Source organism: Austrofundulus limnaeus, unplaced genomic scaffold (assembly GCF_001266775.1).
Source record: "Austrofundulus limnaeus strain Quisiro unplaced genomic scaffold, Austrofundulus_limnaeus-1.0 Scaffold443, whole genome shotgun sequence".
Taxonomy (NCBI): Eukaryota; Metazoa; Chordata; class Actinopteri; order Cyprinodontiformes; family Rivulidae; genus Austrofundulus; species Austrofundulus limnaeus.
In genome coordinates this window covers 390,137-415,561 of record NW_013952845.1, presented here as the reverse complement: position 1 = coordinate 415,561, position 25,425 = coordinate 390,137, and the positions used below count along the sequence as shown (strand labels likewise).

The window sequence follows — 25,425 nt, the reverse complement described above, 5'->3', positions numbered from 1 at the left end:
CTTACTAGACAAAATCTTTTTTGAATAAAGAAAACTTTCTCAACAAAACCTATAAGCAACATGCTGACAGGTGTTCCTTAGACAGAATCAACTGATCAACATGACGTCAAGCATAAATATTTAACATAAAACATATTACCGTGAAGCAGACAGCTTTAGTTACAACCTGAATTAGCAGCTGTGTTTGCCCTTGTATATTGATGGACGGCAGTGTTTTTTTCCCCTCTCATTTTTAGCCAAGTTATGAGAAAAGCCAGAACTATCAAGTTGGGGCTTTTTACAGTTTTTGACAGGGTATTAAATTAGTCTTCTCTCTGTTGAAATAAAATTTATAATATAGATATTTCTCATAAYTCGTATAAAGAGAAACATAAAATAATAGCACTAGCCTCTCCAGTGCTAACACAAATGAATAGTCTTCCTCTCATTTACCAGCRCCGGCCTCTCAGTTATCGTTGCCGGCCCATCATTAATCAGATCAATAGCTGGCTTATGAATAAATATAGCCTCCTGCTACAAGGATGTAGCAACTGCTGGTTGCACAATAGCCTTAATTTTGGCCCTCATACCCACCATAGTCCCCACCCCTCGCATAGTGACCCTGAAAGGAATAATTGGGTAAATGATAACAGATGGAATCTAAACATTAAACATTTTGCAGAACAACTTCAAAGGAGTTGGATTGTTAGTGCTTTGAATATATTGACCTAATTATACATTATTCCAACTACTTTGATATTTTAGGCACCAACRTGCTTTAGAGATTTATCCCATATGAAGCTCAGTTTAATAATATTTACTGAAAGAGCAATTTTACACCTTCCATAATAAATCATTGAGGTTGCAACTAATTTGACGTTACTCTGGTGTCTGTATAAACCTCACCGCGTCTTTTGAAGGCATTTTATCGATGCTATGCTGTGTGCCACATCCATATTTCACTTATTTGCTTCGTTTTAACTCATCGCTCTTGTTTTGTCTCAACAGAAGTAGCAGAACTTGAAGCCAATCTTCCTAGTAAGTATGCCTTACAATGTTGTAACCACAAATTATGATTTTGTTGTTTAGCAAATTGCTTTGATATTTTTAACAGTACATTTGGTAAACATGGTAAATTAACTGAATATTGAACTTTTTTTTAATAAAAAAAAAATTAGTATGTTTGTGTCAACTGATGGTTTAATAAATAAATAGATAAAAACATTCTTTAAAGTCGTTTCATCAACGTCCGTGCTGTTCCAGCTCCACCACATAAATATTTCTGTATGAAGCAGAAAAAGAGTTATGGGACTAAATATCAACATGTTTGCTGTTGGTCTGAAGGGGCGTAATGCCTGATTTATTTCTGGTMTTGGGAGATATTTGCTCAAACAGATTTCACACCACACAGACTTTAATTTGAGGATTTCCTCCATTGAGAACATACGAAACACATCACACAGAAGGTCATGGTTACTTTTGACTGAATGGAGCATATTTGGTTTAACTGTGAGCCTGTARTGTATTTATTTTATTTGTGTAATTTTACATCTTAAATAAGAAAACCTTAGCTAAAAACATARTGGAATTATTAAAACCAAATGAACAAGTAAAAACCAAAAAAATCTTCTGCCTTTGTGCCGTCTTTCTCCTCACTCGTCTGTTTCCGTTGTTTTGACTGGATAAAACGTGCTCGGTGACAGCAGTATTTGATTTATAAATCATTTCATTTGCATAGCTTACCTGATCAGTACACCAGCCTTGTCTGACACAAACAAGGACACTGGGAAACAGAAGAGTGAAATGAAAGGCAAACCACAAGCAAAAATATTCGTTAACTCGCTCATATATTCAACACAAGGCACAGCTTTGTTTGTCAAATAAAAGTGTTGACATACACTTAAAAAGCGTTTCTTTTTATTATATTGTGATGTTTGGTATGAGAGTGTTTAGGTGTTTGAATCACAGAATAATTTAATGTCAGCTTCTCAGTGTTGGCCACATTTTCTATTTTTATGGAGGTAAATAAATGAATTAGTAACTTGATTGCTGCTGTATTCGTTCTGCCTTCTCAATTAAACAAGAACAAGTATGTGTTTGAAGGAGGAATGCAGTGCAACAGTTTGAACTTGTCTAAAATCTAATTACACGTTACACATTAAGAGAGTCTCAGATTTTTCTTCATTCGTGGTGAATCAGAAACCGAGCTCCCGAGACAATCTCAACAGAGGTAATTGAACAATATTTTTTTAGTTAGAATACACAAATTAAAACACATGGAGAAGCACACAAAAATACAGTATATAATACAACACACTGTGTTAGTAATATTTCAGGCAGTACCTGTCACTACACACTAGGGGGGAATATGGTGCCATAGGGACACCTAAAGGCAAATTGTTTCTTATTCAGCTGAAACAAACTGGTTTCATAAGAACTTTATAGAAAAATATTCAGTTATTGATTTTAATACCACAAAGAAAGAAATCAAATGTTCTTATAAACTTTCATAGAGCTGCTTATGACTCAAACAAATGTTATTTTGTCTCCCATCACACTGCAGGTACTTGCAAAGCCTGTTTTCCAGATGAGAATAAGCTGCACCATTTTCAGCTGGCGGTGTCTCCTGGTAGGAGAAAGATTCTTCTTCTGTGTGAATAACTCCTTTTGTTATTGGATAAATTAAAAAACAAAACCCTGTCTCATCGCACACTATTATTCTGTTTTAGTAATTGTTAGATAACGCTACATGCAATGTAAAACTTTGAAATTAAAAACATCAAAGAAAATTAAACCTGTTACATATGTTAATATCATACATAAGAAACTGTATTATGGATTTTTTAAACAGAAGGAACGGTTTTTTGATGAGCGCGATGCTGTTAGCAGGTTTTCTTTTGGTCTGAGTTCATTTACATTGAAAGGAGCTTTGAGCTCATTTGTATTTCTACATTAACTTTGCACTTTCATTAATCCCAAAAACCATTCTGGTTGCTCAGCAGTGTTCTGAGCTAAGTGGGCTACCTGTCGAGGGGTTGTACAACATATCACGTTGACGAGGAATTACACAAGACACCCTTCTTACTAAGTAAAGCAAGGGACAAAATATTTTAATTTCAAATAATATAAACTTGACACGCAATATAATCATTAAAAACAACCCTGACTATAGGACATGTGTTTTTGTCACAATTTTGGAAAGTTAGATCATCCCTTTATTTTTGTGATTTTCCTCTTAATAGTTTTAGTTCTGTTTTTTTATATTACTTTAAAGTGCCTGTGACACAAAAGTTTTGCTATAAACTTGGATGTATTTTTGGAGAGATAACATTGATAACATATTGCAAAACAAATTTCACACCACTGAGATGAACAGTTGTTGAGATATTTGCATGTGAAGAAACAGGAAGTGATGTCAAAGGGGAATGTCTGCGTGTGAACAGAGCATCGTTACAACAGCCAACAGCAAAGACTAGAGTAGGATCTGATGTTTCTTTAGATTATTTTGAGTCTCTATCAAAGAGAGATGAAGAAGAGTTAAAGTTTAAATAATATATTTTTAATAAACGAAAACAGAGATTATTTTATTGAGTTCCCCTTTGATGTCACTTCCTGTTTCACTTTGACTGAGCCAATTTCAAAAGAAAATAGGCCAGTTACAGTATGTGACAAAATGGATAAAATCATGTGTATTATAACAATATTCTTAAGTATAAATATGTTTTCTTTGACAGTTTGTATTTGAAGGATAGGCATGTCACAGGAACTTTAAAGAGCCTGTGGCACCAAATTATTGTGATAAATATGAATATGAATGCATTTTTTGGCAGGATAACATTGAAAATACATCACAAATAATATTTCATGCGGCTGTGATGAACAGTTGTTGAGATATTTGCATGTGAAGAAACAGGAAGTGATGCCAAAGGGGAATATCTGCATGTAAACAGAGCGTTGCTACAATGGCTAACAACCCAGACTGTAGAGATGAATCTGATGTTTCTTTAGATTATTTTGAGTCTCTATCTGAGAGTGATGAAGAAGAGTCAGAGCTCAAACATTGTTGTTTCAATAAACAAAGACCAGGGTGTTCTTTTTCTTAAAAAAAATCCTCTTTGACATCACTTCCTGTTTCCCTTTGTTTGAGCCAAGTTCAAATAAAAGTCTGCCAGTTATRTGATACAGTTTGTAAAAKCACTTGYAWTATGCCAGGTTTCTTAAATATAAATGTGTTTTCTTTGACTTTTTGTATTTGAAGGATATGCATGTCACAGGTGCTTTAAGTCAGTGTTATTTAGCTACTATTTTTAATATTTAAGAGCTATTTGTGAGAGCATGTGCATTCCTGTAATTCATTACCACGCTGCTCCTCAAAGGCACTGTGATTTCAGGTTAGCGTTTTTCAGAGAACTTCCTCAGCAATATCTGCAAAGAAAAGCAAAGATCAGCTGTAATAGAAAATGATTGGTGCTGCGCTTTTTTAAAAAAGAGGTGTTAATATGGAAATTGAGTTCTCAGAGAAAGACTTTTCAATTATTCAGAAAGTCTGTCTTTCCTGACACAGCCCTCTCACCCCCTGTAAACCTCATCATGCTCCTTTGTCTGATGTCATTTTTTATACTAAATAGAATAGATACCTGTGTATTATCACAATTTCTTTAATTTTTATTCTTTTATTTTATTTATTTAAATCGGCCATTTTAAACCTTACCGTTTATAAGACAATACAGTACAGAATAATGAAAACAAATCAGAGTTAATACGGAAAATAAATAATACACAATCTTTGAATTCCTATCAATGTAAAAACACGAAGACCAAAAAAAAAAAAGTGTAGGTAGAAGCATTTTTTTATATCTTCATTTTTTATACATATATTTAAAAAAACGGCAACATCTTTCCTATAGATTTTTCTAAAGGAAATCAATGAAATTCTAACCAAATTTGTAACAAACTCAAACAACAGCGAACAATCATAATCAAACCTTTGTGTAGCAAATAATTTTTATATATTATTTTAAATTGAATGGGTGAAAAACAGATTTAATTCTTCACAATTATTCCACACATAAACCCCTCTAACAGACATATCATTGTTTTTAATATTTGTCCTAACTTTTGTTTTTTGAAATGAACTTTTCTTTCTTAATTCATAGTTTATTTGTTTTTATTTTGAGCAGAGTTTAGTGTAAGCTTTGTTGTCAGTGCGGTTCTAAATAGAAAATGAACAAGGAAAGAAATCTCGAAGTTACGTACCCTTGTTTGCTTGTCTTTATAACCCTAATTGAATCATCACAGATATATTGATGTTCTACACAGCAGACAATTTTTAAGATGCACAGGAAGCTTGCCTCAGGGTCCAGGCTGTTGTGTATGTTGTATGCGATGTAAGGWGAAATCATCTTGACTTGTGTAGAGAAAATGTAGCCCGCGGCTCCGTGAGCTCTTCTTTTTGTCTGTGCCCTTTTATGATCTTATTTGTGTTTCTATTGTTTTACATTTCTGATGGGACTGATGAGCTGTTGGCTCTAGCTCTCAGCATTATTCATGCTGTCATAATTAACACATAATCACCTGATAATTATTCCACGCTGCGCATTCACAAACCAGATTATTTCTGTTCGATTCGCATGTTTAAAAACAGCTCAACGGAGCGAACAAATGCTGTTTTTCCATCACCGTCATTTTTGTGACATCATATTGTTGCTTCTTCCTCTTGCATTTGCTTTATTGTTGACATTTAAGTTCTGCTTTTTAATGCTTCAAATTTTACTGAGCTTTTATGAACATCATAAATGTCAATAGAAACCAAATGATGCTGCACAACGGTAGGCAAAGTTAGATTTTAACTTTACCATCCTATTAATCAGTACGGTTRGGCGATWTTGGCAAAAAAATGAATCACAAATAATTGTGGAATTTAGCCAATAACTATTAATATGACGACTAATCCTCTCAAGTCCTTGGATGCYCTCATATCCTTAGTCACATGACCAATTAAAATCACACTAATGAGAAAGTTTTGTTCTCAATAAAAATCTTTTCCAAGTTTCTCAAAAGTACAGACTTCAGGCTATACATCAGTTTTTAAATGTGTTGATAGACCAAGTAAAACTGGAGTTAGGATAAATAAGTCACAGAACTTTTTAAAAATATGTTTGTCATATTTGAAGCGGAGAGGAGCACCGAGCGGACTGACCGGGGAAATCTAAAATCACATTAATCATATTAATCATCAGTGCCAAAAAGTTTTTCTGATGATTAATTCCGCACAATACGATTTTAACAACCCTACTAATCAGACCTGCACAAGTTTATAGAAATCAGCATTCTCGTTGAATACTGGCATATCAATGAAAGCATCAAATTATATATATTATATTATCTGTATAGTGTATATACACTCACCGGCCACTTTATTAGGTACACCACGCTAGTAACGGGTTGGACCCCMTTTTGCCTTCAGAACTGCCTCAATTCTTCGTGGCATAGATTCAACAAGGTGCTGGAAGCATTCCTCAGAGATTTTGGTCCATATTAACATGATGGCATCACACAGTTGCCGCAGATTTGTCGGCTGCACATCCATGATGCGAATCTCCCGTTCCACCACATCCCAAAGATGCTCTATTGGATTGAGATCTGGTGACTGTGGAGGCCATTTGAGTACAGTGAACTCATTGTCATGTTCAAGAAACCAGTCTGAGATGATTCCAGCTTTATGACATGGCGCATTATCCTGCTGAAAGTAGCCATCAGATGTTGGGTACATTGTGGTCATAAAGGGATGGACATGGTCAGCAACAATACTCAGGTAGGCTGTGGCGTTGCAACGATGCTCAATTGGTACCAAGGGGCCCAAAGAGTGCCAAGAAAAGATTCCCCACACCATGACACCACCACCACCAGCCTGAACTGTTGATACAAGGCAGGATGGATCCATGCTTTCATGTTGTTGACGCCAAATTCTGACCCTACCATCCGAATGTCGCAGCAGAAATCGAGACTCATCAGACCAGGCAACGTTTTTCCAATCTTCTCTTGTCCAATTTCGATGAGCTTGTGCAAATTGTAGCCTCAGCTTCCTGTTCTTAGCTGAAAGGAGTGGCACCCGGTGTGGTCTTCTGCTGCTGAAGCCCATCTGCCTCAAAGTTCGACGTACTGTGCGTTCAGAGATGCTCTTCTGCCTACCTTGGTTGTAACGGGTGGTTATTTGAGTCACTGTTGCCTTTCTATCAGCTCGAACCAGTCTGCCCATTCTCCTCTGACCTCTGGCATCAACAAGGCATTTCCGCCCGCAGGACTGCCGCTCACTGGATGTTTTTTCTTTTTCGGACCATTCTCTGTAAACCCTAGAGATGGTTGTGCGTGAAAATCCCAGTAGATCAGCAGTTTCTGAAATACGCAGACCAGCCCTTCTGGCACCAACAACCATGCCACGTTCAAAGGCACTCAAATCACCTTTCTTCCCCATACTGATGCTCRGTTTGAACTGCAGGAGATTGTCTTGACCATGTCTACATGCCTAAATGCACTGAGTTGCCACCATGTGATTGGCTGATTAGAAATTAAGTGTTAACGAGCAGTTGGACAGGTGTACCTAATWAAGTGGCCGGTGAGTGTATATTTCATTAATCCATTTTTACACATGAGCATCAGAGATTAAGAGTCTTCTCAATGAGAGATTTTCTACAGAAGATCTGCTCTCAAAGTGTGAAATATGAGACACACAGAAGGTTGGAAGGCAGTTAAGAGGGAGGACGTGATGTAAAAAGTCCAGCACTTTCATCTTAGCTCCTGCGGTGATGGATGAGACTCACTGTCTTGTGTTTGTATCCATACCACATGTTTCTGAATCCATCCAAGTATTGATGAGCAGGGTTTAAAGCAGCACATAGGTCAGCAGAAAAAGAGTGCGAGGCAGCAATTTTTACCAAAATGCACACTGGCAGTAAATGGACCCYGGAGAATCCCCCCTACATTTGCACATTGTCCCACTTCCTCAGGACTTTACACAAGTTAAGTGACAAAAGAAAGAAGAAAAAAAATATTGGCAATTATTTGCCTTACATTTCTACAGGTTCTTTGCTTTTTACATTCTATTATTATATGTATATATATTCTCTAAACTACAGTTAGAGTCATTGACCTTTGCAGTTGGATTGTCTGTTTATTTTCTCACRCAGCAGTTTTGTTTTGTGGCCTCAGACCCCCCGTATCGTTGAGGAATGGGGACAGCAGCAACACTCTGAGGTGAACCTGATCCGACCCGTCAGTTTGAAGTATTACTAGTACACAGATGAAAGAAGAACTGGCGCACCGATCGCCTCATCTCCGTGTTTCAGATGTTTAGGCTTTTTCCTGACTGATTTACGTGTTGATAACTTATGCTCTGCTTTGCATCAAGCTACAGAAAGACGAATAACAAATTTATGAGCAAACCTATATTGGAAAGTGGGTGAATTTGAGGGGCAACAAGGAATGAATACATTTACTGTTTTTCATTAAAATATGATTATTTCATTTTGACAATGAATTTTTTCACATTCTCTTTAGCTTATGTGTTCGTTTTATAATGACTTCCATATTAATTAACAATGTAGGGAAAACATTGCTGTTATGCAGTCAAAGTTTCCTGTTTTCTTCTTTTCTATGTTCTCATCTCTTGCCCTTCCTGTGGCCATTCATCCATCCATTATTTAGTGTTGCTSTTTTAACCCTCTARGGTCTGGGGTCTAAATGGTCATTTTGGCTAATTTTGAATTTATCCTTATATTTTCATCTTAAAAACTATTTACCTTGCCTTGTTTGGTATCATTATTTTCAGCWCAACCAAAATGTTGACTATGCTCCGTTCTCCCGTCTCCAAAACTCTCACAAACTTTTTTTTATTGGTTGCTTTGGAAATGCATTTCGGAAAATCAGAAAAATGGGTGTCATGTTGCATTCAAGCTCTTCCTGGTCACAAAACATTCACTGAATGTGCAGAAAATGCATAAGAAATACTCACAAAATTATGGCGAAAATTATTTATCATAAATCTGGTTTTGGTTAGGGGTTAGGTTAGGTTTTTTTTTAAGTAAATAAAGAAACAAAAAACAACATAAAAACATTATTTTTATAGAGTTTGAAGTCTGTGCTGTCCAACCCAGTTTAAATGAGCACTCAGCTTGCTGCCATTTTTGTTGCATTAACCCTTAAATGGTGGACCAGAATCGCCTCGAATCGCCTTTAGCCGCTACATGTGTCATAATGTCCATTCTGGAGCGTGCTGGACCTTAGAGGGTTTTAACCTCATCTTTCTTTGGTCCTCTCATTACTTAATTTTAATTTTGTTTTAAATGTATTTAGCCGAAACATTTCTCTTTGGTATAATGATGTACCTTTTGTGGGTGGACAGTGCAAAATGTGTATTTATGCATATAATAAAGCTGTTTTACTCAGTGAAATCAGCAGATTAACGACTCACTGACATTTGGCTTCGTCAAAAACAGTTAACCATCCAAAAGGAATTTTACTAATTACCCTTTATTATTCATTTTTTGTTGAACTTTCTATTTCTTTCTTTTTGAGTTGTCATTATGTCAGTATTATTATCACTGAGGGAGATGTTTTAAGACAGAAGTTTGAAGTCTGATGGATGCTGACTCCTCAGACTGCAGAGCTCATTATCTGTCCATGCGCACACCCACAGTAAGATCATTACACAGCCAGTTATAAAGTGCTTTCCCCTCCTGTTAGACTCTCGAGCTCAGTCAGTAGTTGTCAGAGACCGTCTACCTGTGAAAGCTCAAATGAGCTCAGCAGGCATTTCATCCCTCTCAGCCTCCAACTCTACGCCCTGTGAACCCTGACTCAGCTGGAGCCATTTTAAGGTGTCCTTAAAAACCACAGGGCTTCAAAAGGTGAACCATATGGTCGTCCTGAGATGCAATCAGGCTTTTCAAGCTATAAAACCAATATCTCAATAATGTTTGTTGACCTACAGATGTTATCTAATGGGTTTTTACTGATTGATTGCTCACATAAAACAACTTTGTTTGGAAGAAAGTTCAGTGAATCTTTACATTTCTTTCTGTCTAAGAAATGCAGATTCTGTCCATGTTGGGAGAAACATCAGGAAAAGGCAACTCAGTTGTGATTTTCTTCTTTTCTTTAAAATAAACCCTAAAATATTATCTAACATTGACATTTTTCTGATGGTTTTGTCTTAAACTGTAAATGAAATTTATTGATTTTGTTGACAGAATTGTATTTCTTCTGATAAAAAAGCTGTTCAGTTTATGCTGACCTTGATTGTGACAATGATAATCAATGGTTTAAATGACATATTTTATTAATTGCCATAAACTCTGTTGCTTCTTGTCATTGTGTTTTTTTTTTTTTTCAGATGAGGGTTACTACCAAAGTGGAAAGTTTCAGTTTGAAATAGTTGTCCCTGAAGCCTATAACATGGTGGTAAGTAGTCCAGTTTTGAACAGAAAATAAGACAAGTGTTGCTGTTTTCCTAAAAAAGAGCTCAGGAAAATGTGCTTTAATTTGTTTAATCTAGTTACCTCAGATTAAGATTTGATTCATCTCGCTTCAGCTATTTTATTTTTTGTTAATCGTTCTGKGTCTAAATTCAGGGGCTAGGTCCTTCAAAGGATCCGGCCTACCTGGTCTAGGTGGCCCGGGTTATTTTTAGATTGCAAAGACTGGAAAATAGTGGCTGTGAATTTGCACGGTCTAGCCTTTATTCCCACCCAGAATCAAAAATGGATCAAAATTAGCAAAATATCTGTATTTTAGTATTATAAATATCATAATATTATAAATATATTTTCCAAAATGGTTGGTGCTACATGAGTGTTTGACTTCAGTCAGCAGATGCTTATATTGGGACCGATCTCCCTCACCGCTGACTGTTTTTTCTTGTGCTTAGCAAGTATCTAATTTAAAGCAGGAGCTGAAAAAAAATGTAAATGTAGTTCTGTGAAGTTCAGTGTGGAAAAAAAAGGGAACTTGTTTCAAACTGTTATATTAGTTGTGAAAATGCTTCTGTAGTTTGAAAGCACCATATGTTACTATAAATTGAATTGGAAAATGTTAACTAAAGTAGCATACAGATATATTCCCCCCTGCTTAGGAGCATTCTCTCTCCAAAACATTTATGAGTACCCAGTCTAATACTGTATTAGGAGGGTTCCTTTTTTTCACAAACAAAACTGAGCTGTCAGGACATAAACAGAACTCTCAGGGTGTCCTGATGTGTTTGGTCACAGAACATTGGCAGTAGATCCTTTTGAAGCCTGTAAATTGTGGGGTTGAATATTCACGAATGAGACTTTCTTCCCAATAATGCTGTCATTAGATTGTTGGCTGGGGGCTTTGAAGGTCTTTGTGTGTGTAGTTGAAGCCTTTCCTAAAAAAATTTTTTTCCAGACACAACAGTGAAGCAAAARTAGTGTGGCCTGTTGGAGATCTGAAATATTTTAGATTGGTTGTAAATTATAAAATAACCTCGTTAATGTTCGGATGCATGTTTATATTACATATTATTATCATTCAAAATAAATCTTATTTACTCGACAGTTCTTATAATGTTATGTCTGATGGTTATGGATTAAAAAGCCACTGTGGGACTTGAAAATAATTAAATTTAAATATATGTATTTTTTGTCTGTCTTTGTGTCAATCTTCAGCCTCCTAAAGTCAGATGTCTGACCAGAATATGGCATCCAAATATCACAGAAAATGGAGAGATCTGTTTAAGGTAACTGTGTTTGATTCATGATGTGTCCTTYATTGTGTTTTAACACTTTTTCTTTTCTTTTAGTAATAAACTGATGGGTTACCTCACTTATGTTCTAYGATTCACTGTTCATTCTTCAGTTTWAAGTGAAGAAGCCTTTTAGATGAGAAGCTTTTTTTTCTCTTAAGGTCTATAGTGGTCCTTTAAGCTCTTTGTTCTTTACTGGTGTGATAATTGTAGACACGTTGAAGCTTGTGAACCTTGTTAATGACTTAAAATCCAGGAGTGGATGAAGGATAACATAGGAATAGCTACAAAATGTCTCGGCCAATTGTCCGTTGCTGCAAATACATTTTTATTTTTTATTTTTTCCCGTGCAGCTTGTTGCGAGAGCATTCTATTGACGGCACAGGCTGGGCACCGACCAGAACGTTAAAGGTAATTTAAATGAATTCATTTATGAAATATGTCTTTGTATTTATGTTATTTTGATTTTATTATTAAAAAGGCTGAAGTTGTTTGAAAAATAAAAAAATAGACAACATAACCAATCTATTATAACCAGTTTACTGTAGTCCAGCATCATTAATGTCTTAGATGTGGATGGTTTGATCTGTTTTTTATGCTCCAGTTGCAGAGCAATTCACATGAAAAAAATCAGGTTCAAAACTACTTTATAGCTGGTTAAACAAAATAAACAAAAACAGGGCAAATACRCATATATTGTAGATTCTCAGTGATTCAAGACATGATAATTCTAACAAACTGAATCAAAAGCAACTACACTTTTTTTCTCTTCTCRTTTAAGAAGTTCGCTTAGTTTCAATTTGTAGATGAAAAATACAATGTTTTCATGGCCTTTCAAGCCAGTTTGTTGGAATTAACAAAGGGGGAAAAAGTGAATGACATATTAATATTCTGTTGTTTTTGTTTAAACAAAACTTTTATTTTATGATTTTTCTTTGATTTAAAGCATTGCAGCTGCAGCTCAGCTGAAAATGTCATTTGTTATAAGAAGTTCCTTTTTGAAAGTAAACATTGCGGCACAGTCCCTTTTTTTTAAAATAACTCCTATCACTAGCAGTCTGCACAATGTGATCCCGACTGATCAGTCAAATGATGTTCTCATCAGGATTTTGTTGTGATCTTTGAGATCAGATTGACCATGGTTTTATTTATATATATATATATATATATATATAAAATGTTCTCCTAAAATCCAGTAACTCTCATAAAACTTGCAATGTTGGGTGTTTTTCTAATCGGACCTTACTCTGTATCTCATCACAGTTTTTCCTTATCTGCAGGAGCAGAAACTTGTACTGTATAACCAAGCTTTTAATAGTTAAATGCTTATTTAACTGTGATTTTATAGATATTTAAGAACACAAAAGAAATAATGGTGACTCTCCGTGACACGGGGCCTTTCTTATTATTCGCCAMCTTTTTACTCCGCTACACTTACAGTGTTCAGAAAATACTGAATAGGGTCAGTGAAATTCTATTTTTCTCTGCATATAATAAAAAAACGAGTTTGCAGAGTTATGTAAAGTAAACTTCACAATGAAAAGCTTTCATTTGCATACAAAGGTGTGCCTTGACTTTTCAAGATTTACCCTTCACTTGATGATGCTCTCCTGTGCAAGCTGTTAGAGTGGTTACTGAAGTTTTAAAGCAAGGGCGCTCTCTTCTATCCTCGTTGAAGATTTGACGAAAATTGCATCTGATAGACACCTCAGCCTTAAAAAAATATATACGTATCATAAGAAGGAGCTCAGCCCTCCATAYTAAAGCTGGCTGTTATTCTCTGCAGAGTCCCAAGACCAGATCAACAAGTTTCTCAGCACCTGCACCAGTTTTACCTCCTTGAATGCAAATTGTCTGTGGCAGAACTGAAAGTTGTTTTTAAATGAAAATGCCACATTTTGAAAAGAGAGTTTCTGTTGTTGCTGCTTTTGTTAAGTTGTAAGTTTGGTGGGAATGAATCTGATGAAGGGCTGAAAAGACATGACAAAAACTGAATCCAGAATGATAACACAGTGGATGAAAAGCCCAGTACTTCCCTACTACTTGCACACAAGTTAACTAGTAAGAATCAGTCTTCAAGTCTGACCATCTCTATGAAATTAGAAGTTTGTTGCTCTGAAAGATCCAGGTTCATATTACACAACGCCAAGAAGGAAAGACATCAGTAACGATTTTAGAGAAGCAGCCATTCCTTCCTGCAGATCCTGAAAAAGTCTTAATAAGGCCTTAATAAATGTCTTAAATCAATCTTTCAGAAGTCTTAAAAATGTTAACACATTATAAATAGGATGATTGTGATTCATTTCAAATATTAAAATAATTGGTAACATTTATTTTTTAAAATATTTACATGCAGAGAATCCCCTTTGACATCACTTCCTGTTACTTCATATGCAAATATCTCAACAACTGTCCATCTGAGCAACGTGAAATTCATTTTGTAATATGTTAAAAATGTTGTCTTTCCAAAAATGCGTTCACTTATAAATTTTGATGTCACTGGCACTTTAAATTTTTTATTTACAGCGAGCTGGGCTTAAGACCCCACTGTGGGTCCTAAAACTCCAAATTTTGGGTCGTTTGACTGCTAAGAATATTTTTGCTATATTTAATGAAAAAGCAGTTAGATATGGATAAAAACAATTGTTCTATTAGCAAAATATTTGAATACTTCAACGAAAATTACTTTGATTCATGAGTTGCTGCTACAGTTTTTTTTGTCTTTTGTCTTTATTATGAAATTGGTCTTAAATTTAATTGCACATGGCATTAAAAAGTCTTTAAAATTCTTAAATTTAACTTGCTTTAAACTGTAGGAACCCTGCTTTAGTTGTTATTAAAATGCTGTTTTTATGTTTAAATCAAAAACAAACTTGACTTGTCATCATTTCCGTTTCTGATCACCTTGAAATTGGCCTCTGTCTGTGTGCTCTGTGATGAGGAAGCTCAGTTTGGAGACAGTCCAGAGGAGGAGCTGATCCCAAAAGGTAGTTCTAGACCCAACCGGTGGTTTTTGCTCCCCTGCCTGGCTGCCTCAGGACACTACAGGAATTCTCAAACATGCATGAATGAGTCAAAAYAAGACTCTGGGCATGTTTTTGATGAGAGGATAGCATTATAACATGATATAAAGCTCAAAACAGTTGATTTTACGTGATATTGCTCCTTTAAAGCAAAGCTTAAAGTTAATTTGGCCATCATCTGAAAATAGTTTGAGACTTTGAGGATTAGTGTGTAAGAAAATTTCGTGTTCATTAACYGAAATCGAGACGAAAACACATAAATGATGAATAAATTGAAATGGGAAAGGAATGAGGACCATACAACACCAGTGACTGGAAATGAACGAGGACTTAATGCTCTCAATGCAAGAAGGAAACCCACAGTGAATGAAAAACYGGAAATGCCGGCTAAAAGTACATGTTCTTCAGTGCCTGGTACGCCCACTACTGGCCTACGGCTGAATCGCAGGCACTCTGAAAAGCAATGCTCACCTAATGTTTTATAAACAGTTTCTTATGTGTTGTGATAATGTTTCAGGCATGTATCTAAACTATTTTAATCAAGACATAACAATAKTTAAACAATGGATTATAAAAGTYAATACTTAAAAAGGAAAACTAAGAAAATGGTGWAGTGCTTTTAAAATCAGTATCTRACATAACAAATTTCTTCAAGTGTATAGCTACCACACATGGTGTTAAACTGATTTGCTGTGTTGGTTTGGCTGCCCGTCTCTGCTGTCTGACAGGTGTTTATTTGTTTGGGTAAAGGGCTCCTTGTTTGCTAAAAGGTAGGCGTGGATGTTGTCGCACGCGTGAAAGCGGTCGAGCCGGAGTCCATGTGCGTCACACAAATGTCACTGCGAGTGCACAACAATGTGAGAAAAACAAAGTGCAAAAGCTTCAAAATCAGAAGAGGGCTGCATGTGTGGGCGATGCTGTCACCACTCTCCTCCAGCCCACACACGAAATACCTTCACACTCACATTGGTTATAAACTTTTTTTAATCATCCTCTTTGAAGCACACATATTGTGCTCATGCAATTTATTCCGGRCTCATTCTGTTTTTCCACTTGTGTTTTGTCTTCTGCTGTCAGAAAACCTGGATTAAGAGAACTTTATTGTAAAAATTGAGCTTTTTAACAGTAAGTTGTAATATTTGTCACTTTCCAAGTCGTAGGGAAGTTGTTTTTATTTACTTGGTATATGCAGATGTGATTTTCAGCTGACAGAACAGTTTAAATGAGTTTAAATATTGGTGTTGGTCGATGATGGGGAAATGTGAAGAGATTTCCTCAGTTGGAATTGATGTGGTGGCTTCATGATGAGACTCCTGGGGGGGCCCTGCGGTAATGCTTTTTACTCAGGTTCTCATTGTGTTTGATTGCTTTTTGGACATGATTGCTGAGTGGGAAGTGAGAGTAATTATCAAAAGTAGTGTACTCAGGCGATGACACACACCTCACTCTTCTCGGTTAAAAAGAAAACATAATCTGCAGAAACGGTTTAGAGTTGGGGTGTATTCACATCTGAAACATTTGGTCCRCTTTAAACAGACTGAGTTTGTTTYCCCCCATTGGTCCGGACCTTTTATGCYGGTGTGACCAGACCRAGACCCATTTTTGAGRTGGTTTGGGTCCGCTTCCACATGAACTCTGGTGCGGTTTGCTTCTGGTGTGAATACAGACTGGCCTTGAATCGAACCAAGTACAGGAAACGTGCCTTTTTGAACTTCAYGAGCCACCGTAGCTGAGCAACATTAGCCCTTGTTGCTAACGCTAATGTGGGTCAGGGAACACRGAGCATCCAGTCTCCTTTAGGTTGCACATATCTGACAATGCTGTCCCAGAATTATAYCATCGCAAAACCTCCACTGAATGAACTGCTTTTTWAATAGTCGGTTGTTTTAACATCATCTTTATTTCCAGGTCTGTGCTCAGTCCCGCCYCCATCATTTTTGGCCAATGGGAGCAAWAACTGTGTCCTGCGTGGCTTGATTTATAAATAATAGTCAACTTGCAAAAAACACAATGTGAATGCAATCCGCACCAAAGGGAAAAAAATAAGTCCACTTTTAGGTCTGGACCAAGCAAGTGGAGCAAAAGACTTCCTGCTGTGAATAGTGTATAAATTTTTTATTTTATTTTTAAATGAAATGAATAAATGAATTAAATAAATAAATAAATAAATAAACAGTAGTACATATTTTTTTCTGCTTGATATTTGTAGCTAATATTTGTATTGCAGATCATTCTGTCATTAACCTGATGTTTCAGTCGAACCTCTGGTTTGGAAATTGATAAAAATCTAATTTAAGAAAACAATAAATTTCCTCTTTRCATTTACAGCATTTATATGTGTTCAGGTTTAACCACCTTTATAAATATGACAGTACTTGTGCATTTTATTGGAATTAAATTTTGATTTATCAATATTTCTTTTTTTCAGGATGTGGTCTGGGGATTGAACTCTTTGTTTACCGTAAGTCGAACTTACTTGTACTTTAAACCTTCGGTCTTTCTTTGGAGAATAAATGCCCTCATGGTTGAAAGCATAATTTACCCAGCGGTAACTTTTTTTATTCCTCAGTWAGGTTTCTGAACAAGTTCACATAAACAGAATTATTTGGATCTTAAACAAATCTTAAAGCTGCTCATTATGTTGGTTGCAGATGGTATTAGTCTAAACTCAGAAATGTATAAATGAGGAATGTGTTAATTTCTTTTTATCGCTGTAATGAGACAAGTTTTACTCAGGTAAATCATGTTTAATGTTAGGAAGAACTAATTGGAAATTTTAACCAAATAAATCAGATTGCACATGTTGTAGAGATACACAGTAGCTGCTTCATATGAATATACAGCCATTACGTAGTCCTCATTAAAGTGAGTTATACAATAAAGAAATAAAACTAAATATGATTATACTTTTAGAAATATATCTTTATGAAGCAAGMATAAAAAGATGCTTTTGGGATTTTAAAAGCAAACAGAAAACTACACAAACTTATGAAATAATTATGAAGTCTGATAAATGAAGTCATTGACGCAACATTTTCTACTAAATGTGAGCTTGTACGTGTCTTTCATTGTTGCTATTTCGGATGATATTTCTCTTATCTTGAGGACGGCAGTGTGTTTACAGCGATAATGGTGACACATACACGGTCATGACCTAAATCTCCCCATTTAATCACCGAATAAAGTCTCAGGCCGTCCCTCTTTTATATCTCTAACAACAGGCTCTTGTTGCGTGGCATCTCTGAGGCAGCTGTGTAATTAAACCGTTTTGTTTGTGGCAGTGACAGAAGCCGGGGTGACATTGAGCACAGTAAATGGTATTGAAGTGGGCTGCAATTCCCACAGCAGCTTTTCTTCACATTTAACCCACGGATTGAAGAATAGAAGTTTTCCTGTAAAATGACAGACCGTTTGTGATGATCGGGGCATGAATAGCCAAGTGTTTACTCATTTCTCCATGGCTTTGTGTACTTTCTGAGCTCCTTTTATCACCTCTTTTGCAGGACCTGTTGAACTTTGATGATCCACTGAACATTGATGCAGCAGAGCACCATCTGAGAGACAAGGTGAGGCTCATTCAGGAGGATTTTTCCTCTTAATCATCAAGTAGAGTAGCCACAAGCAGTGACTGCTGGATAATTCACTCATAAATCCTCTCCATTAGTGTCTTAGACGTGCTTGTAGTTCATTTAATCATATTAAAATCCAGGCCACTAAGGAAGCCCTGCGTGGAAATCTATTTGAACTACATTTTGTGCTGCAGTTTTCATTAATGCACCGTGGGATCATCTTGCTTTAGTAGGTGGAGTAATGTGGTAACAGAGTGCTTTAATCTGGTATAGTGGGCTGAAGCAGCCTTTCTGGGAGCACAGCGGATGTAACGGTGTACTTGAAAGCTATAGTCACGGAAAAAAGGTATTCAGAAAGGGTACTTGGTCATATACAGCTACTAAATTTAGTATCTCTGCAGTAGACTGTAGGCTCCACAAATCAGCACATTAAAGCAGATCTCTGAATCTTCCACCCTTCACTGCTGTTTTTTTCCTCTACTACACAGCGACTTTAGGCTTCAAAGCAATAAATAAGGAAATGTAAACACTGTAACAGAGAGGAAAATAAAAATAAATAGATTTTTAAAAAACAGACATCAGGTGATTCACTTATTTTTCTTTGTAGTTATTGACATTTAATATATTGTCATATTTTTATCCTAAGTTGTATTAACTTTATTTGGTACCACTTTACAATAAGGCTCCCCTAATGGTGCGTTCACACCGAACGCGATTTCAGCGTCAAAATCGCAGCCAACGCTGAAGTTTGAAGCTTGTGCACTTTGAGGTCAGACGCAGGACAGCTGCGCTGCACGGCGACAGCCGCCCCGCCCCTCCCTCCTCTGTGGGGCTGTTTAATGTCGGACGAGGAAGTGGCTTTGCTTTATTTACAGAGAGCCAGAGCATGTCACGTTCATCAGATAATTAATTCATAATTAATTCACCAGATAATTCAGAGAAGAGGCTCACAGCTCGCTTTCAGGACTATTTTTTTCAGTCTGATGAGTCACTGCCACACATTGCTGCGGATCAGGACACGACTGCAGCACTCATTTCAGCTAAAGAGCAGGAGCTCTGTCTGTTTCAGGTTAGTGGCCAACATTCAGTAAACTGTCCCGTCGGGAAATATGTCDCTACGTCACACAGTGGAGTCTCTCTGATTGGTTGACGCTGCGCGTGAGCTGCAAAAGTTCAGATTTTCTAACTTCAGCGATTTGCGCCTCAACGCGTCGAACGCTCAGATCGTTCAAATCGTTCAAATCGCGCTGCTCTAATCGCGCTTGAGGCGCCGCAGAACTTCCCGACGCTGATTGAAGCGCGTCCACCATAGACTTTGTATGTAAACCTGCTGCTCCTGACGCTGAAATCGCGTTCGGTGTGAACGCACCATTATAGATAGCTTTTAAAGAGTTTATAGATAGGTTATTAATAAATCTGTAAACGCTTTATAAATTATATAGTAAAAAAGACACTAACCCCTTAACAGTTGCTCCTGAAATTACTTAAAAGTCTTTTGCCTTTTTTTTGGTAATGCTGTGAAACTAAAGATAATAACTGGAGGAAGTTGTCTACAACATAGGGGGCTTTTTTTCTTTTGCGTTACCATGCATTTTTTTGCGTTACCTCACAAAACCGCGTTATCTCGCAATACCTTTGCGTTATCTTGCAATAGCTTTGCATTATCTTGCAATACCTTTGTTTTACCWCGCAATAACTGCATTATCTCGCAATACTTTTGTGTGACCTCGCAATACTTTTGCGTTACCTCGCAATACTTTTTGCGTTACCTCGCAATACTTTTTGCGTTACCTCGCAATACTTTTTGCGTTACCTCGCAATACTTTTTGCGTTACCTCGCAATACTTTTGCGTTACCTCGCAATACTTTTGCGTTACCTCGCAATACTTTTGCGTTACCTCGCAATACTTTTGCGTTATCTCAATACCTTTCTGTTACCCCGCAATAACTGTGTTACCTTGCAATACCTTTGCGTTACATCACAATACCTTCGCGTTATCTCATAATACCTTTGCATTACCTTTCAATACTTTTGCGTTACCTTGTTACCTTTCATTACCTTTCGTTACCTCAAAATAAAAGCCCCCGGTAGTGTCTTGAATCATTTAAAGGCAGAAACCGCATCGTTTTTTGCCCACCGGTGGAACAAAGACTGTTAAGGGGCTAAACTGTCCGATTTCTTTCCAAATACTGAGCCAAATCTGTTTGTGTATTAAACATTTCAGGCTAGTTTACTACCTTGTAGGCACAATAATGATTAGGAAACACATATTTTAACATATAATATTGTACTGTATTACTGCATTATAAATATCCACAAATATTAAAGGGATCTTTATTGTAAAGTGTAAAACTGTACACTATTTTGGATGGGGTGAGATTATTTGGTATGTTAACATGACATTTTTTTTTACTTTTTTGATATATCATCATTGTTGGTAGTAGTTACATGTTTGAACAATAATTTCAAATACTGATAATCAACACAAAGTTTTAATAATTGGGATTTTTCACTTTAAAAAATAACTTTTGGCATTTATAAATGTTTGTCATTAATAGTGTACCGTATTGATAAGTCCCCCTTTGACAGTTGTGAATGTTTATAATGCAGTAATACAGTACATTATTACTATATTAAAATATGTGTTTCTTATTATTGTACTTACAATGTAGTAACCTAGTGTGAAATGTATAATAAGCACCTTTTAGATGTAATATGAAGTTGAATAGATTAGTCTCATTATTTGGTAAGAAACTGGACAGTTTTGTCTCTTTTTCATCCTTAATTATTGCATAAAACATTTGTTAATGATTTATAAAGTGTTTATAGGTGAATTAATAACCTATCTATAAACTCTTTATAAGTCATCTATAAGGTTATTGTAAAGTGGTACCATTTATTTATTTATTCAGCACATATGCAAAGTGTTTACTGTCATCTTTCATTTTCGTATTTACCCCTCTGCATTTCTTAGTCATCCTTTTTTTATGCATTCTGCTGTGAAATGATTATATTTTCCACACCATGAGCGCAAGCAGAAATGTTCTCCCTGGTCAGAATTCAGTTACAAACTCCCAGGGCACCACAGGCTGCTGGCATCACTGTAGCCCAACATTTAATCACGCCGGTCGGCGGAGGAGGTTGTTCCAGCAGGAGGCTCAGCACTGGCCCCGCTGATGACTTCAGTGCAATCTGCACCGGAGCAGAGAGCATCAGATCAGCCACCAAACATGTGCTGCAGTTTCATGCTGGTCAATGTCACCACATAACTTGGAATTACATCACTGTTCTGCAGCGCTGCTGCTAGAAAAGCTGCATTGATAATGATCAGACGGACAAAATGTAAATGCTATTCTGTTTTGGCAGGCTGAGTATGAGTTAGTTGAATTTACATTTTCATTCTGAAAACTAAAAACCATCTCAAGTTGAGACATAAAAACAAACCTCTCTACGTGTGGCGCGCGTTACATTAATCTATTTTAAGTAACTTTTAGTCCTACTTCACTGTTCCGTTGTACTTTTCTAAAGTCGCACAACAACTAAAAACACAAAGTTGTCCAAGCGTGACCCTCTCCCGCTTAGTCACAGCTTGCCATAATCAACTTCAGCAGCGAGTGGATGGAGGTGTGGGAGGGTGTGTGCCAGCGCACAGCCAGGCTTGTGTATGTAGATGTGTTTGCTAAAGTGTGTTCAGGTTTTTAAAGTGGTGCTACTCCTGTAGCTGCTCTCTGAATACATTAGCTTGTTAAAGTGGCTGAAAGGAAGAATTCTCATGGGCTGAATATAATGTGTAGTTTGTTTGTTGGGGATTGTAGATTTGTCCTGCTGTGCTTATTTTGAGTGTGTGTGTTTTTATGGACATACATATTGACATTTGTGGAACAGAGTTTCAAAGCTATAGTAAATGTTTCCAAAAATATACAGAATTGGGCTGTTTTTACATTTTTTTTATTCTGTTTTGTTTCTGAGCAACAAATGGTGCAGTAAAACAAATCTGACATCACCTGATGCTACTGATCATCCTCCCTCAGTATTTCCCTGTTTGATGCTTTATGAAGGAAGCTGATTAATAATCTTTAGAATAATCACACCCTCTGACATTTGAAGTCCTTTCCAGAGATGTTTATTCTGTAAATGCTAATTAGCTGCCTCTTTAGCTTGATAAAGATGTGAAAAAGACMGGGAAATATTTTGTCTGTGATTGAATTTGTGAATTACTTTTTTTTCTTATTCTGAGTCAATACAGATGTTGGTTTTCACAACCTTTTTACTGGACAGTTACCTACTGTTCGGCAATTTTTTTAAGTAGCTTTTTTTTCCAAGACTTTTGGTCAACTGTAGTACGAAAACAGCTGCACCGATCAACGTTACATTTGGAAGGAATGTGGCTGACATACACTGCGCCAGCCAATGGTTTAACGATAGACCCTATATTTGAGGAGGGGGCTCCATCTAAAAAAGGGGGTGTCTGAATGTAAAAATGTGTATAACTCAAAAATTATTCAACATAGAAGCTTCATATTTTCTTATATATAAATATATATATTTTTTGTTGTTGTTTAGCTCTGAAGGACTGTCGATCGGGCCCACCAATGACCCCACCCCACCCCAACCCCCACTGAAAACAATGCACCTTAGCAGCCTGAAATTTGGTAGGCATGTAAATATGTCCAACCTACACTGCGCCAGCCAACAGTTTTACCATGGACCCCATATTTGAGGAGGGGGCTCCATCTAAAATGGGGGTGTCTGGACATAAAAAATGCTTATAACTGAAAAGCTATTCAAAATAGGAGCTTCATATTAGGGTTGGGCATAATCGTATCGTGTGCAATTAATCGTCAGAAAAACATTAATCGATTACTTTTTGACACTTGACAGTTAATACAATTAATGCCACCAGGCAGACTGACTGGGGATTACTCCKGTCAGTCTGCTCAGTGCTCCTCTCCGCTTCAAATATGACGAACATTAAAATAAAGTTCTGTAATTTATTTATCTATCTACACAATTTAAAATATGATGTATAGCCTGAAATCTGTAATTTTCACACTATTTGGAACAATTTTTTACAAAAAGCAAATCGTTCCCACTAAATTGTCATGTTACTACAAAATAAGGGTGTCCAGCGACTCAGGGCATTAATCGTCAAATTAATCATTATCGGCTAAATACCACAATCGTGATTAATTTTTTTGCCAATATTGCCCAACCCTACTTCATAGATTTTTTTGTCGTTTAGCTCTGATGAAGGGCTATCCATCAGACCCACCAATGAACCCCCCTCCCAAAACAGTAACATTTTGGGATGCACATAGCAGCATGAAATTCGGTAGGATTGTAGATGTGTCAAACTTACACTGCGCCAGCCAACAGTTTTACCATAGACCCCATATTTGAGAAAGGGGCTCCATCTACAAAGGGGGTGTCTGGACATAAGAAATGCTTATAACTCAAACTATTCAACATTGGAGTTTCAGATTTTTKTTGTTGTTGCTCTTTAGCTCTGATGAAGGGCTATTCATTGGGCTCACCAATGACCCCACCCCCGACACAAAACAAYAAAATTTTGGGATGCACCTAGCAGCATGTAGATGTGTCAAACTTACATTGCACCAGCAATAGACCCCATATTTAAGGATGGGGCTTCATCTCAAAACAGGGGTTTCTGGACATACAAAAATGCTTATAACTCAATCTATTGAACATAGGAGCTTAGGATTTTAGCCTTTTCAGCCTACTATTAGAGATTCTGACAAAGAAGTAAATATACCTTAGATATACCTGTGTATAGTCTGCACTACATCATGAAATAAATAAACTAAATCAAGAATAGGAATGTATTTAAAAGCCAACTGCAGGAAACAACAAGAAATTGGCACAGTTACTATTTATACTTTATTTCCTCTGCATTCTAAAACCTCCCACAAGCAACTTTACCTTTTTTAACAAGTACGTCAATGGGGAGAGGTTATTTTTTAACAGTCACATTCTCCCGTATCGTATTCCCTGTGGTTTTCCTTCAGCTTCACTGTCTGTCTGAATCTAAACAAGTCCACCGAAGCTTAATTGCCCATTCGCTGCTGCACCCACCCAAACTCACAGGAGGGAAAGTAYCTTCACCAAGACAGCCCTACAGAGCAGTTTGCATTTCTTCTATCTGCATCATTTTTTTATAGTTATCTACTCTTTGCATCACAAGTACACATAACCCGCATCAGTTCAGGAATTGTTGGGTGTGGGGGTCTGTGTGTTTGGGAATGCTTTGTTTCCTATAAGTTGTGGGTTAAAAATAAACACRAAACCTCTTTAGCTGATAATATCAGAACAGTGATTTTAGCACCCGATCAATGTTAATGTAGCAAGTACTTTAGCAAGTACTTCAAATTTCTGCATAAACATATACATTATTAATCAAATGCTAATGCTCCTAAATACTGAAGAAGCAGATGGTTCAGAAGCATCATAATATGTAAATCACTGCTGCATACATAACAAGGACTGTGGGGGCCTTATGACTTATACCATGATGCCATTTTAACCATCTGTTTACTTTCTAAAATCACAGAATGACACCTTGGAGAGTCTCTGACTGGCTAAACTCCACAGTTCATGTGCACCACAGTCCCCCTCTGCATGACACATTCTGTGCATCTCCACTAATTACACTGATCATTTGTTGAGACCACCTGTCTTTGTGTCTCTGAGGCCCACTCCACTACTTTCCTCAGGTATCTCCAGTGGCTTAGCCTCTTCAGTCAGGATGTCTAGTACACACAAACACACAACACACACTTTACTTATTACATCCTGACTGGAGCTTGGCTCTCTTTATCAGCTTTCTGTCGACAAGCAGGGCCGCTGTGGTGCTGTATCGTTAGAGCAGCCCGAGGATGCTCTTGTTATTCCCACTGTGTAAACGGAAACATCGATTACAAATCCAGTCTTTTTAATGTTACAACTCTTTGTAACACAATAAAGATCTCTTAGCAGCTCGTTAAGCTTCAGTAAATTGTTCTGGAATATTTAAAGTGTAACTTACCCCCCCTGTGAAAAGATAACTCCGCCCCAAGGCGAAATTTGAAAAATGCA

General features: G+C 36.8%; 1 protein-coding gene across 1 annotated transcript in view; it reads left to right on the top strand.

The window, feature by feature from the left end:
• Positions 1-25,425, top strand: part of ube2f (ubiquitin-conjugating enzyme E2F (putative)) — a 40,736-nt gene that overhangs the window by 6,293 nt on the left and 9,018 nt on the right. Inside the window, exons 3-9 of the mRNA XM_014024864.1 lie at positions 988-1,017; positions 2,543-2,608; positions 10,370-10,437; positions 11,664-11,734; positions 12,094-12,151; positions 17,192-17,224; positions 18,267-18,329. Coding sequence (XP_013880318.1) covers positions 988-1,017; positions 2,543-2,608; positions 10,370-10,437; positions 11,664-11,734; positions 12,094-12,151; positions 17,192-17,224; positions 18,267-18,329 — 389 coding nt within the window. The remainder of the gene's footprint in view (positions 1-987; positions 1,018-2,542; positions 2,609-10,369; positions 10,438-11,663; positions 11,735-12,093; positions 12,152-17,191; positions 17,225-18,266; positions 18,330-25,425) is intronic.